Source organism: Garra rufa, chromosome 25 (genome assembly GCF_049309525.1).
Source record: "Garra rufa chromosome 25, GarRuf1.0, whole genome shotgun sequence".
Taxonomy (NCBI): Eukaryota; Metazoa; Chordata; class Actinopteri; order Cypriniformes; family Cyprinidae; genus Garra; species Garra rufa.
Window position 1 is genome coordinate 4,737,765 of NC_133385.1, and position 16,457 is coordinate 4,754,221.

At 34.2% G+C, this 16,457-nt stretch overlaps 1 protein-coding gene across 1 annotated transcript in view; it reads right to left on the reverse strand.

Moving 5' to 3' along the window:
- itga11b (integrin, alpha 11b) overlaps positions 1 to 16,457 on the reverse strand; it is an 81,191-nt gene that overhangs the window by 10,565 nt on the left and 54,169 nt on the right. The window contains exons 17-23 of the mRNA XM_073831291.1: positions 13,190 to 13,329; positions 10,845 to 10,955; positions 10,681 to 10,766; positions 8,409 to 8,613; positions 6,025 to 6,123; positions 4,911 to 4,987; positions 4,700 to 4,783 (exon numbers count right to left, since the gene is read on the reverse strand). Coding sequence (XP_073687392.1) covers positions 4,700 to 4,783; positions 4,911 to 4,987; positions 6,025 to 6,123; positions 8,409 to 8,613; positions 10,681 to 10,766; positions 10,845 to 10,955; positions 13,190 to 13,329 — 802 coding nt within the window. The remainder of the gene's footprint in view (positions 1 to 4,699; positions 4,784 to 4,910; positions 4,988 to 6,024; positions 6,124 to 8,408; positions 8,614 to 10,680; positions 10,767 to 10,844; positions 10,956 to 13,189; positions 13,330 to 16,457) is intronic.

Consider the following 16,457-nt stretch of genomic DNA (forward strand, 5'->3'; position numbering starts at 1 on the left):
TATATATAATAAATATATAAATGAAATATATTAAATATAAAATTATATAGAATTTATATAATTCTGAATATCTAAATATAAATATTCACAATTTAAATTATATATATTATATATATATAAATTATATATATATATATATTCAGATTTATATAATTATTTTCTGTTTGGCGTATATATTGTATATATATTGTTCTCAACTATAATAACCCAGCTTTAAATATTATTTTCACACTGTATGATAAAATAAAAATAAAATATAAAATTTTTACATGAAACTAATGGAGGATTACTCAATTTGTGCTGTTTTTGGAACATTACACGTCTTTATAAAAACTTTTATTAGATTGAAGGTTTAAGTTATTTTCGTAACATTGAGATTAGTTTATTATTATTATTAGTTTTATTTCATTTTCATTTAAATTAAAGTTTTTTTTATTTTTAGCCAATTTTTTTATAGTTATTTTAGTGCATTAACTTTTAAGTCTAAATATATAAATGTAAATTGTGAATTTTGTAGTTATAATTTTACCATATAAATATAAATATTTACAATTTAAATTTATATATTCATATATAATTGTATTCTATATATATATTCTATGTATATGTATATACATATAATATATGTATTATGTATATTCAATGTATTCTAATTATTATTTTCACACTACAATTAATAAAATAAAATCAAATATATAAATCATGGAGGATTACTCATTTAGTCCTGTTTTTGGACCATTTTTTATTAGAACTTTTAATCGATTAATGGTTTAAGTCTTTAAGTGTTATTTTAGTAACACTGACATAATATTATAGTTTTTATTAATATTAAATTTTTTTTTTCTTTTATATTGCCCATTTTCATTTTAATTTAAAGTCTTTTGTTAATTTTAGCAATTTTATTTCAGTTATAGTTATTTTAGTTAATACATTAAGTTGTTAAGTTGTTAATTAACAATTTAAAAATTCACAATTCACATTTACATATTCAGATTTTATATAATTACTTCCTGTTTGGCGCATATATGCATATATATATTTAATTTAAAATTTTTGTTACATTGAAGGTCAGGGCCGGCCCTGTTCAAATGGGGGTCCTAAGCAGGATAATTTTGGGGCCCTGCCTTGCAAAAGCATGCAAAAAAATCGAGTATTGCCAGTAGCCAGGTTTCCATCCAAAGAATTTTTTTGTGGGAAAAAAAAAAAAAAAAAAAAAAAAAAAAAAAAAAACATGTAAAGCTTCGGAATTTGCGCTTTCGACATAGCTGATGGAAATGCCTTGTCGATTAAATTTCTTATGTGTCAAAACAATCTTTTTTCGTTTAACTTTAGAACATTAATTCTTAATCCATACTTCAAATGTCACAAAAATCTGTTTGGAAACACTTTTTGTAGAGAGGCAAATAAATGTGAGGCAGCGTCCCTGTTCGTGTTGCTAATGTTAAAGCACCGTTTTCCAGTTCAAAAAACGCATAAATCATATTCATTTGATTAAACTGACAAGTTACCTCTCAAACATACATATCTTAATTTAATGTTCCTTTAGTAGGCTACGTTGCGAGTTAAAATGTATTCATTTTGTTCTGAAAATCTTGTTTTATGTGGATATTGGAATGATAAGTACAACATTTTAAATTAACTCGTTTTGGCTTGTTAGTAGCTTCTTATATTTTTGTTCTTGTGTTATGAGTATCTTTCCATTAAATTTAAATGATTTGTCCTAAAATGAGAGGAAATAAAACAGCATGTTTTTCAATATGTTTGACTGTATTTTATTTTGACAATGAAGCCGCGTTGTCGATCCAGTTAGTAGCCTAATGCTTAACTGCGCGCAGGAGGCGCCAGCACGCTCACTTGATTTTTTTCCCCCTTATAAAAGTGGAAGAAACTTACAATAGCCTACTCCTTCGTTTGTGGTCATATAAGAGTAGTAAGACATTATTCCAAATTATTCTAAATATTTATTTTATTTATGCACATTCACATTAAAAACAAACAGTCTGCTTTTGTAAAAAAGAAAACAAAAAGGATGCCGCTTTCTCAAAAGCGCATCAGAAAAAAGAAACTAAATTCTGCATAGGTTGATATAGGCTACTAATTGTTTCACGGTTTTTTTCGTTTTGTTAATTCATTATTTATTTAGAAAAATATATTTTGCATATCTATTTGTTTCTTTTATATAGCTTTTATAATGTTTTCCTCCATTTGCAGAATCGCTGCAGGTGCGTGACCATGTGAATCCTCACATTCTGTTGTTTATGCTGCTTTTTGCGTGTATAAAATTAATCCATGGAAAACAAATTTAGGTATTTTTTATGGGTCACAGCCGCGTATTAATTAAAATTTCATTTAATTGTACTTTAACATAACCTTGTCGGTTAACGGTTAAAAATGACCGTCGGTTGTCAGGAGAAATAATCGAAATTAACATTCCTATTTAAAAGTTAATCAGAAAAAATGATAGAAATACAACTGCTCCTTTTTATGATTATTGTTGATGATCAAGTAAAAAAAAAATACCTCTTGACACTTACATTTAGTATTAGGTTTTGTTTCAAATGGATAAAGAACAGGCTACTAGCCTATATAATTTACGCAATATAGGCGAAATTATGTATGGAAACAGCTCAAGGGCAATTTTTTTTTTTTTTTTTTTTTTTTTTTTTTTTTTTTTTGCGATACACCAAATCTTATGTCACGGTTTCTTTTTTTTTTTAGGGATGAGGTCATTATGCACACCATTTTATCGGTAAAAGGCCGGTTGGACAGCAAATTTCGCAGGTTTATTTTACGCATATTCTCTTTGTCGATTAACAAAAAAGTTCGAAAACTGGATGGAAACTTGGTTAGTGACAGCCACGCGCTTTGCAACGTAATGACTTGGATCACTAGTGGGGGCCCCCTAGTGGCGGCGGGGCCCTAAGCAGCCGCTTAGTTCGCCTATAGGGAGGGCCGGCTCTGTTGAAGGTTTTAGTCAGTGTTATTTTAGTAACACTGAGATATAATTATAGTTTTTATTATAATTTTGAATTAGCTTTTTTTTCTTTTTTTTTACATTTTCTGTTTTCATTTTCATTGAAATTATTTTATTTTTTTAATTTTTAGCAATTTTATTTCAGTTATAGTTATTTTAGTGCATTAATTTGAATTTTGTAGTTAAATAATAGTCAAATAATAGTAACAATAATAGTAATATTAAGATTTTTTATCAAAACCTTTAGAATATTGAAGCTTTAAGTCAGTGTTATTTTAGTAAATTATTCATACCCTTCTCAGTAATCAATAAAAAAGCCTTTGGCTATTTGGCTATTACAGCAATCAAACACTTCCTATAATTGCTGACCAGCTTTTTGCATGTCTCCACTGGTATGTTTGCCCATTCATCTTTAGTGATGAGCTCCAACTCTTTCAGGTCGGAGGGTCTCCTTGCCATCAGCCTGATCTTTAGCTCCCTCCACAGATTCTCAATTGGATTTAAGTCAGGACTCTGGCTGGGCCACTGCAAAACGTTAATGTTTTTGTCTGCTAACCATTTCTTCACCACTTTTGCTGTGTGTTTTGAGTCGTTGTCGTGCTGAAATGTCCACTGGTGCCCAAGGCCAAGTTTCTCTGCAGACTGCCTGATGTTGTTGTTGAGAATTTTGATGTATTGCTCCTTTTTCATGGTGCCGTTTACTGTAATTAGGTTCCCTGATCCACCGGCTGAAAAACACCCCCAAAACATTAGGTTCCCACCACCATGTTTGACAGTGGAGATGGTGTTCTTAGGGTTGAAGGCTTCTCTTTTTTACGCCAAATGAAGGCTACATCATTGTGGCCAAACAATTCAATTTTTGTTTCATCTGACCATAAAACAGAAGATCAGAAGTCTTCTTCTTTGTCCAGATGAGCATGGGCTTTTGTGTGCCTTATCTGGAGAAGTGGTGTCCTCCTTGGTCTGCGTCTGTGTAACCCAGCGGTGTGCAGTGTCCGTTGGACTGTCAGCCTTGAGATGTTGCCACCAGCAGAGCCCAGATTCATCAGGATGGCCTTGGTGGTGATCCTTAGATTCTTTTATACCTCTCTCTCTATCCTCCTGGCCAGCACAGGTGTCACTTTTGGCTTCCGACCACGTCCTCTGAGATTTTTCACAGTGCGGAACGTCTTGTATTTTTTAATAATACTTTGCACTGTAGCCACTGGAACTTCAAAACATTTAGATATGGTCTAACAGCCCTTTCCTGACTCGTGAGCAGCCACAATGCGCAGCCGCAGGTCCTCAGTGAGCTCCTTTGTCTTAGCCATGACTGTCCACAAACCAACAGCAGAGAGCTTCTGTTTTTCTCCTGTTGAGTTGATTAAAACAGCTGTTCCCAATGAATCAGGGTCATTAGGATGCTTTAGAACAGCTTGGACTATTTGGAATGGTATAGAACTTTGTATTTTCCCATAGACTGTGACAGTTTGCAAAGGGTATGAACAATTTTGGACATACCACTTTTTGTTCAAATGTAAATAAAAGCTGGAAATGATGCCTCTTGTACATTGTCTTATTTTTTTATTTTTTCAGTTAAAGTTTATTTTATTTCAAGTAATGAATGCTTTTATTAACTATAATAGCCAAGGTTTAAGTATTATTATTTTCACATTACAATAGTAATATAATATAATATAATATATACACTTAATTTTTGGACATCTGTGAGTTTCACATTATTACCTTGTGAAGAGAATATCAGCCTCATATTTCAGATTATGATATATGTCACTGATGTTGTCCTCCAGAGACATTTCTTCACCTTCACTGCATTGAAACAATTAATATATTTATAACAATTAATAACAATTTCATCAACATTAATTTTATTCATCAATTTAAAAAAAATCCTCAGATATATCGTCAGAACTCAGTTCAAAGGTCACGACCTCACCTGGAGACTCTCAAGGTGATCTGGACGTAGTTCAAGAAGACAGATCTGCTGAACTCAAACTCCAGTCGAAAATACACCTGGATGAATGAGACAAAACGTGAACGAATGACAACAGAGAAGCCAAACGAAACACAAAACACGACTAAAGGACATAGTGTTCTTCTATTCTAGTTGTTTATGGTTTCTGCATTTCTCATTGCCGTCTAATTGGCGGTACTGTGATTAATGCTATTGCTTCAGACCAGATTTGAACAGAAGGTACCCTAGAGACACGACTGGAATCCAAGCAGTCAAAGGAAAGAGTCTGGGGGCGACGCCAGCCCAGCAAGAGCACAGGAAACCACACAGAAACACCAAATAGACACAGAATGTACTTGTAAAGTCTTTGAGGAACAATCCCACTGAGAGACAGATTGATCAAATATGCATGGCATGTAAAAATATGTGAAAAATGAGCAGAGAAATGACAGTCCCGTTCAGACAGGGATAAACAATTATGCATATGAAGGGAATTTGGAGATTTTACGTGGTGAATTTTCCATTCTGTGGCTTCTGTCGATGTCAGGAGGATTATAGACATGTTTTTAACAACCTCAGGCTTCTGTTTTGTGGCAGATTGACTCCAGTGTGCTCTCAAATTGTTTTTCGACATTTGTTTTTTCAAGCAATCAAGCGGCACCGTTATTTTAACCGCATCTTCACTGAGAAAAAAGGACATGCTTTAATGGAAATGCATCATGTTTTTAGGCATTTATCTTGTAAATGTCATGCCTAATGCATATGGTTATTGAGTATCGTGGTATATTGCCATCTGATACCATTATTAAACCATGCACCTACCACTTGAAGACTACACTCTTAAAAATAAAGGTGCTTCATGATGCCATAGAGGAACCTTTTTTGTCTAAATGGTTGCATAAAGAACCTTTAATATTTGAAGAACCTTTCTGTTTTACAAAAGGTTCTTTGTGGCAAAAGAAGGTTTTTCACATTATGAAAAGGTAGGAAAAAGATGGTTCTTTAAAGAACTTTTGACTGAATGGTTCTTTATGGAACCAAAAATGGTTCTTCTATGGTATCGCTGTGAAGAACCTACAGGTTTAAGGCATCTCACCTGAGCGAATGACTTCATGAACGGCGCACTGACGTTGCAGGTTCGGTAGAGACTCGTATCGTCAGAGCTCAGACACTCGATTGCAATATCTGAGGGTGCCTGAAAAACAAAATTTTTAATTAATATATATTTTTTAAATGTTGTAATTATTTTTATCAAATCAAAAATTTTACTTGATCAATTATTTTAGGACAAAATCAAAAATTTCCATACAGTTATATTAACTTCCATGACTTTTCCAGGCAGTTGTTAAGGAAACACATTAAAATATAGCTGCAAGCAGCGATTACCGGGGTTCAAGCATTTAAGGTATTTAAGCATATAAGGAAAAAGACATTACATATTATTTAGCAAGGCCGTACCCATCTAAATCAATGATTAAAAAAAGCATTTTTGGCAAATCTTGGTCATTTACCATAAAAATTGTGTTTTTGAGACCTTTTTAACTGTTATAGTATTATAGCGTTATATCTCCTTAAAACTTTGCATGCTTCTTTAGAATCACCCATCGCATGTGCTCACCAGGTTTCATGAAGTTTTGAGATTTCCTTTAGGTTTTATAGGATTTTGGGTAAATTTGGTCAGGTCCTTTTTCTAAACGACCCAGTTATAGCTTCCCAAAGGGTAAATTTTTGATAAATATTGACATAGTCCAGAGAATTGCACTGCATTGTTTTTTTCCAGAATGAGCAAAAAACCTAGGACTAGTTCGCAAATGTAGGTTTCTGACATCTTCTCAATCATTTAACAAACGATTTGATTGACAGCAGTGGTTCTAGAGGCAAAGTTGTCCGGAATGAGGAGTTCTGTCATACGATACAAATATTGCATGAAAAACCGTGTAATGTACAATCGTTTACGCCCTTGAAAAATGTGATATCATTCCATTCAGGAGTTACAGGTATTTTACTAAAAGTAACCTTGCCCCTTTCAAACGTTTTTCTGACCCTTTGCGAAAGTTAAACTTTTTTTTGATAATTATTGATATTCACTCTCCAGAGAATCTTTCTGCACTGGCTTGATTCCGATTGAGCAAAAAACCTAGGACTAGTTCGAAAAAGTACGTTTTTAAAAATCTTCTCAATTATTTAACAAATGATGTGATTGACAGCAGTGGTTTTAGAGGCAGAGTTGTCTGGAATGAGAAGTTCTATCGTATGATACCATACGAATATCGTGGAGCATACAATTACGCAATGTATAATACAATTATACGCACTTGAAAAATGTGATATCGCCCCCCCCCCCCCCCCCCAGAGGCCGATTTCTTTCAAATTTCTGTCAGATCTATGGGGCAGTGAGTCGAACAGGCCCACCAAGTTTCGTTACGATCAGCCTCAATTAACCTTGTCTAACAGGTGCTTGAAATTCGTTTTTTGAGATATGCAAATGTCCTTATAGACACTTGTGGCACTTTGGACCAAAACCGTGCACACCAATTTTCATGTTGAAAGGACAAATGGTGTCACAATTATGGCCATTTTTATGTTTTTCTCCCTCTAATAGCACCACTGAGTGGCTTCCTGTGACCTCAGATTAAGCTCTTACATCAGTGTTCTGAGTTTGTTGAAGATATCTCATTCCGTTCAGGAGTTATAGGCATTTTACTAAAAGTGGACCTGTCCCTTTTGAACGTTTTGGCGTCTCTTTGCAACTTTTGTTTTGATAAGTATTGATATTCACTCTCCAGAGAATCTTTCTGCACTGGTTTGATTCCGATTGGGCAAAAAACCTAGAACTAGTTCGCAAAAGAAGGTTTTTCAAAAAAATGCTCAATTTCGACCCTTGAGCCTGTGACCGACAGTTTAGGAGTTATAAGCGTTTTCGTACTTTTGATCGCTGTAGTGATCCTGTCAGGCCGATTGGGGCGAGCTTTGGTCACATTGCAGGCGGTGTGAATACTACCATCCCTCCAAGCTTCAAGACTTTACGTCTTACGGTTTGGTCTGCACGATCAGTTGTACATGGAGATCGCTGATCCGTGACCATTCTAACAATTACAATAGGGTTTCAGCGCTACGCGCTTGAACCCCTAAATGGATCTAATTATTAGATTTTAGCTGTTTTAGCTTATTTTGTATTATATTAAATCATTTTAAGTCTTGGTTGAGCCATTTTATTTCTTCTAAAGCTGTTTGTGTGGCATGTATGTGCTGCTTAGCCACTTATCAGGTTCCACTGAGATTACGAAGCTGCCTATGAAGTCACTGAGGAAGTTCACCAGGCCTTGGATGAGTCATGGTTTTCCTTTCACTCTTGGCCTCTTTATCAGTAACCCCTTCCATCTCATGTTTGAATTCCTCCTTTAATGCTCTAAACTCTCATAAATACAGGTAAAGCCCGGGTTGACACTCAGGTCAGGGTGTTTTTTCCTGAAAACAAACCTTCACCACCAGACTGGAGAACTGGAGGTTTGGAGAATGCGTGATGTGCAGGATCGTGCCGTATGCGTTCTCTCCTCGGTTCTCCAAACGCGCCTCCACCAGAACTTTCCTCCGGCTGGCCTCCACTAAACGCTCCCCGCTCGTCCTCATCCTCTGATGGACACAAGGCGGCCACGAGGAGCGCTCGCGACGCCCACAGAACTGCCTGAAATACAGAAACATAACTTTTTTTTAAATATACTATTTAAACATAAACATAACTATTTAAAACCTTTTTAAGACCAAGTAAAGAAGATGTTCGAAATAAATTGAAGGGAACACAATATGTTAATATGTTCTCAAAATGTAAATGCATAGAGAAAAGACCACCAGCAACAATTCAAACAAGATAAAAAAGTTTGTCGAGACAAACTTTAAGTTTGAAAAAAGTCTTAAAAAGTTTTAAGTTTTATTGTTTTCAGTCTGAAATAGTTTAAAGTTTACAGTTTGGATGTTTTGAAGGCAATACAATCTACCAAAGATAGATGTTAAGCAAAGTTCCTAGCATGTTGCTTGCATGATTTTAATATGATTAGCATGTTACTAGCATGTTTCTGACATGATTAAGATATTACTAGCATGTTTCTGACATGATTAGCAAGTTAATATCATGATTCTAGTGTGATTAGCAAGGTACTAGCATGTTTCTGACATGATTAGCATGTTACTAGCATGTTACTAGCGTGATTCTAGCATGATTAGCATGTTACTATCATGATTCTAGCATGATTAGCAAGGTACTAGCATGTTTCTGACATGATTAGCATGTTGCCAGCATGATTGTAGTATGATTAGCAAGTTACTAGCATGTTTACTATGCATGCATGATTAGCAAAGTGCTAGCATGATTCTAGCATGACTCACATGTTGCTAACATTATTCCAGTATGATTAGTAAGGCACTAGCATGATTCTAGCTTGATTAGCAAGTTAGTATCATGATTCTAGCATGTTTAGCAAGGTACTAGCATGATTCTAGCATGTTTCTGGCATGCTTAGCATGTTACTGGCATTTTTCTAGCACATTTAATATGTTTCTAATATGATACTACCATGATTAACATCTTACTAGCATGGTTCTAGTATGATTAGCAAGTTACCATCATGATTCTAGTATGTTTAGCAAGGTACTAGCATGATTCTAGCATGTTACTGGCATGTTTCTAGCACGTTTAATATGTTTCTAATATGATACTACCATGATTAACATCTTACTATCATGATTCTAGTATGATTAGCAAGGTACTAGCATGTTTCTAGCATGATTAGCATGTTACTATCATGATTCTAGCATGATTAGCATGTTACTAGCGTGATTCTAGCATGATTAGCATGTTACTATCATGATTCTAGCATGATGAGCAAGGTACTAGCATGTTTCTGACATGATTAGCATGTTACTAGCATGATTCTAGCATGATTAGCATGTTACTATCATGATTCTAGCATGATGAGCAAGGTACTAGCATGTTTCTGACATGATTAGCATGTTGCCAGCATGATTGTAGTATGGTTAGCAAGTGACTAGCATGTTTACTATGCATGCATGATTAGCAAAGTGCTAGCATGATTCTAGCATGACTCACATGTTGCTAACATGATTCCAGTATGATTAGTAAGGCATTATCATGATTCTAGCTCGTTTAATATGTTTCTAATATGATACTACATGATTAACATCTTACTAGCATGATTCTAGTATGATTAACAAGTTGCTGTCATGATTCTAGCATGATTAGCAAGGTACTAGCATGTTTCTGACATGATTAGCACATTACTATCATGATTTTAGCATGATTAACAAGGTGTTAGCATGATTAGCATGTTACTAGCATGTTTGTAGCATGATTAGCATGTTAATAGCATATTATTATATTAGCATTATATTAGCATATTACTAACATGATTTAAATAGATTATAAATATAAAATGAGTTTGAATGATTGTAGAAGGATTAGAAATAATACGTAAGTTTCATTTAGTCTCAAGGGATTCTGGGAGTTTAAATTTGAATTTTGACAGTTGGAGTTTGAATGGTGTTGGCTCATTTGAACATTCTGCCAATGTATGTCTATGAGATTTTTGGTGGTTTTGATAGTCTGGTTTACAAAAACCATAAACCGGATAAATCCGAAAAGATATAGCAACCCGAGTCAGACCAGTCTGAAGTTTAGTGGTTCTAGCTTGTGTTTCAGTGTGCGAGGAAAAACAAAAGTGTGCGTTTGAGGACAAACCTGCGATCTAATAGGTCAGAGCTGCTCTGCAGGATGAGGTTGGGAATGCACTGATCGTCATTATCACAACCGTTCCAGAACGGAAGCTGGAGAGAAAAACATGTCATTTGGATGGATGCGAGACCAAAGTGTTGTCAATCTGTGTTTATGTCTGTGTGTCTGACCTCTGACTGCAGGCTGGTGGGCCACCCGTCATCCAGAACCGGCCCTTCATCTGTGTTCTGCAGGCCGACGTCAACAGTGAAGATCAGGGGTCTTGTGTAGTCTGTCACTTCCTGTGTGAATATATATTATCTATCTGAATATATATTAACATGTAATTTATTCCTGTGTTCAAAGCTGAATTTTCAGCATCATTACTCCAGTCACCTTAAAATTTTAAGTTCAGTCAGCTCAAATAAGTTTAGTCTACTTGAAATGTTTAGTTGTACTAAGAGACAACTTAGATATCTGAGTTGACTTAACCTAAAATTTGTTTTGTTAAACTTAAAAGCTGGGTAAGTTACCTGGCTGTCTTTAAATTTTATGTTGAATCAACTCAAATATCTAAGTTGTCACTTAGTACATATTAACATTTTAATTTGAATACACTTTTTTTGAGTTGACTGAACTTAAAATTATAAGGCAGCCAGGTAACAAATTATTTTAAGTTGATTCAACAAGTGTATTTATTTGACACTGATACATTTGAAAACCGTGATACATTTGGTTTCCAAGACTCTTTGATAATTAGAAAGTTAAAAAGAACAGCATTTATTTGAAATATTAATCTTTTGTAACATTATAAATGTCTTTACTGTCACTTCTAATCAATTTAATGCATCCTTGCTGAATGAAAGTATAAATGTCTTGCAAAAAAAAACTTTTAGACATCAATGTAGCTTCTAGATTCATAAAAAGGAGCTTAAATGGATAAAAGCGACTGCAGTGTGAAAAAGTGGTTCACAAGTGGCTCACAATGTTAAGTTTTACTTTGAGACAACTTAGATATTTGAGTTGACTTAACAGAAAATTTGGTTTATTAAACTTAAAATCTGGGTAAGTTACCTGGCTGCCTTAAAATTGTATGTTGAATCCACTCAAATATCTAAGTTGTCACTTAGTACAACTTAACATTTTAAGTTGACTAAACGTTTTTGAGTTGACTGAACTTAAAATTACAAATAATTGTAAGTTGATTCAACAAATAGTTTTTTACAGTGTATTTATTTGACACTAATACATTTGGAAACTGATACAGTTGGATTTCAATATTCTCTGATGAATAGGATAAAAGTGACTGCAGTATGAATAAGTGGTTCACAAGTGGCTCACAATGTTAAGTTTTACTTTGAGAAAACAGATATTTGAGTTGACTTAACAGGAAATTTGGTTTGTTAAACTTGAAAGCTGGGTAAGTTATCTGGCTGGCTTAACATTTTATGTTGAATCAACTCAAAGAGCTAAGTTGTCACTTAGTGCAACTTAACATTTTAAGTTGACTAAACTTTTTTGAGTTGACTGAACTTAAAATTAGAAATGATTTTAAGTTGAATCAACAAATAGTTTTTTACAGTGTATTTATTTGACACCGATACATTTGGAAACTGTGATACATTTGGTTTTCAAGATGCTTTGATAATTAGAAAGTTAAATAGCATTTATTTAGAATATTAATCTTTTGTGACATTTTGAATGTCTTTACTGTCACTTCTAATCAATTGAATGCATCCTTGCTGAAAAAAGTATTAATTTCTTACAAAAAAAACTAACTTTTGAAAGAAGTCTCTTCTGCACACCAAGGCTGTAATTATTTGATTGAAAATATTGTAAAAACAGTAATAATTGTGAAATATTATTACAATTTCAAACAACTGTTTTCTAATCGAATATATATTTACAGTTTTCAGTGTACCATGATTCTTCAGAAATCATTCTAACATGCTGATCTGCTGCTTAAGAAACATTTTTTATTATTATTATCACTATTAAACACCATAAAAATTTAAAGTTCAGTCAGCTCAAATAAGTTTAGTCAACTTAAAATGTTAAGTTGTACTAAGAGACAACTTAGATATTTGAGTTAACTTGGAAATTTGGTTTGTTAAACTTAAAAGCTGAGTAAGTTACCTGGCTGCCTTAAAAATTTTATATTGAATCAACTCTTGTACAACACTTAGTACAACTTAACATTTTAAGTTGACTAAACTTTTTTGAGTTGACTGAACTTAAAATTAGAAATGTGGTTGAATCAACAAATAGTTTCTTTTACAGTGTATTTATTTGACACTAATACATTTGGAAACTGATACAGTTGGATTTCAATATTCTCTGATGAATCGGATAAAAGTGACTGCAGTATGAATAAGTGGTTCAAAAGAACAGCATTTATTTGAAATAGAAATATTTTGTAACATCATAAATGTCTATACTGTCACTTCTAATCAATTTAATGCATCCTTGCTGAATAAAAGTATTAATTTCTTGCAAAAAAAATATGTAATATGAATATGTGCAGAAAGTGGCTCACATGAACGTGGAAATACACTTTCTGGCAGTAATCTGAGTTTGGTCGAAGGGTGACGTCTCTTGGCTGTGGGTCTTCGGTGCTGTCTAACACGGCTCTGGGGAAATAACCGTTCTCCTCAAAACCAAAGCTGTACCTCAGCGCTGAACAAAAATACAACATATTAATGTCAACAACAGCAACATCTCTGTTTATTCTCCCATTTTTTAATATATGGTTTTTTACAGGAGCAAATACAGTTCAAAATGCACCTTACACACTTAAAAATAAGGCTTTCCAAAGGGGGTTTTCACAGCAATGCCCAAGAAGAACCATTTTTGGTTCCCCAAAGAACCTTTGCCTTTTTCCATAAAAAAGAACCTTGTATGGTTCCATGGATTTAAAGGGTCTTGATTGAACCATCAATGCTAATAAAGAATCTTTATTTTTAAGAGTGTACAGTAAAACACAAACCAACCAGACAATTTTCAGTATCTTCTGATTTAATATGATGCTTTGTGTGAGGAACAAACAAACAATCACGTCCATAAGCTTTTTATGAAATTTGGATTAACTCATTAATCTGTTGCTTTGACATTGGTAGGGATAAAACAGAAAAAGCTTATGAATGTATTTATATAATTAAAGTCAGACGCTGAAGTTAGTAGCTGTTTTTGTCACTCTTCCAAGGAAGATGTCATTCACTTGTTTTGGCAATGTACCCATGCAGACATTTAGGTCAGATTTGTTTCATCCAATCTCATTTATGTCAAGTGCAGGTTCTTTCTGTTTTAAAGATGTTTTCTTTGGATTGTTTCATTACTCAAGAGAATACAGGAAAAATATAACTTTCCTGCTGTTTCCTGCTAGCTAAATTCCACATACATAAACAAAAATCTGGTTCTAATATCTCTTTTCTGTATTCAAAGTCAATCTAAACAATTATGGAAACTATCCGAAGCATCTTCTTTAATCCTAAAGAAGTCCAAACTTCATCTCCATATACATCCTTTAAATGAATTATTTTTTTATTAACCTGGCAACACCTCACTTATAAAATTGAACCATGGTTTTACTACAAAAAAAATAAAAAGTTATTATAGTTAATGAAGGATAACCACAAATTAATACAAAATATTAAAATAATTTTAAAAAAGAAATTAGGAAATCAGAAAATATATTCAAATGATTCTGATTCAAATGATTCACGATTTGCGCTTTGAAGTCCTGATCTGAATCAAAAGATGTGTGCACTCGCTCCAAAGATCCGATCTAAATCAAATGATCCATGATCCGCATTCTGAGGATTCAATCTATATTATGATTCACAAACCATCATTTCAGTTCGGGACTTCGGAGCACATATCATGAATCTTCCAATTCGCAAAATGAACCTGTTCCAAAGTTCCGATCTGAACAAAAAGATTTGCAAACCCACTTCCGAACTAAATCAAATGATTCACGATTTGTGGCCCGAGTCCGAGGTCCCCATCTGCATTAAAATGATTCACGATACACTCTCTGAAGTTGCGATCTGAATCAAATAATTTGCATATCCGCTCTGAAGATAAGTATATGATTCGCAAATTGCGGTCCGAGGTTCTGATCTGAATTCAAATATTTGCAAACCTGCTTCCAATCGAAATCAAATGATTCGCGATTTGCGATCCGAGTCTGAGATCCCCGTCTGAATCAAATGATTTGATACTTGCTTTGAAGTCCCGAACTGAATCAAAAGATTCACATATCCACTCCGAAGATCTGATCTAAATCAAATGATTCTCAATCCATATAATGATTCGGGAACCATCATTGCAGATCAGGAAAAAAAGTTCCGATCTGAATTAAAAGATTTGCAAACCCGATTCCGAACTAAATGAAGCATGATACATGCTTTGAAGTCCCGATCTGAATCAAAAGATTTGTGCACCCGCTCCAAAGATCCAATCTAAATCAAATGATTTGCGATCCGCGTTATGAAGTTCCATTCTATATAATGATTCGCGAACCATCATTTCATCTTTCAATTCACAAAATAATGTGTGAAGTTCCGAAGTTCCGATCTGAATTAAAAGATTTGCAAACCCGCTTCCGAGGTCCCCATCTGAATCAAATGATTCAAGATATGCTCTCTTCTCTAAAGTCCCAATCTGAATCAAAAGATTTGCGATTTGTGGTCCGAGGTTCTGATCTGAATTAAAAGATTCACCAACCCGCTTCCGGTTTAAATCAAATGATTCACGATTTGCAGCCGAGGTCCCCATCTAAATCAAAAGAGTACCCGCTGCAAAGATCCAATCTAAATTAAATGGTTCGCGCTCTGCATTCTGATCCAAATCGAAATAATGATTCTCGAATCATAATTTCAGATCGGGACTTCGGCACGTTTCATGAATCTTTCGATTCGCAAAATGATTTGCGAACCAGTTCCGATGTTCCGATCTGAATTAAAAGATTGGCAAACACGCTTCCGATCCAAAACAAATAATTCGCGATTTGCTGTCCAAGGTCCCCATCTGAATCAAATGATTCAAGATATGCTCTCTTCTCTAAAGTCCCAATCTGAATCAAAAGATTTGCGAATTGTCGTCCGAGGTTCTGATCTGAATTAAAAGATTCACCAACCTGCTTCCAGTTTAAATCAAATGATTCACGATTTGCAGCCGAGGTCCCCATCTAAATCAAAAGAGTACCCGCTGCAAAGATCCAATCTAAATTAAATGGTTCGCGCTCTGCATTCTGATCCAAATCGAAATAATGATTCTCGAATCATAATTTCAGATCGGGACTTCGGCACGTTTCATGAATCTTTCGATTCGCAAAATGATTTGCGAACCAGTTCCGATGTTCCGATCTGAATTAAAAGATTCGTAAACACGCTTCCGATCCAAAACAAATAATTCACGATTTGCTGTCCGAGGTCCCCATCTGAATCAAATGATTCAAGATATGCTCTCTGAAGTCCCGATCTGAATCAAAAGATTTGCATACCTGCTCCGAAGATTTAATCTAAATTAAATGATTTGTGTACCCACACCAAAGATCCAATCTAAATCAAATGATTCGCAAATCATCGTTTCACATCGGAACTTTTGAGCACGTATAGTTCCCATCTGAATCAAATGATTCGTGATCCGGCTGGAGTGCTTTGAAATCATGAATCTTTTTGCAATGCAGATACTGAAGGAGTTTCAAAAATCTCAGTTTCAGTTTTCACTACATGCTTTTTTTTTTTAATCATTACAAACGATGTTGAAATTCGTAAATAAACATTTTTTTAATATTTTATTTT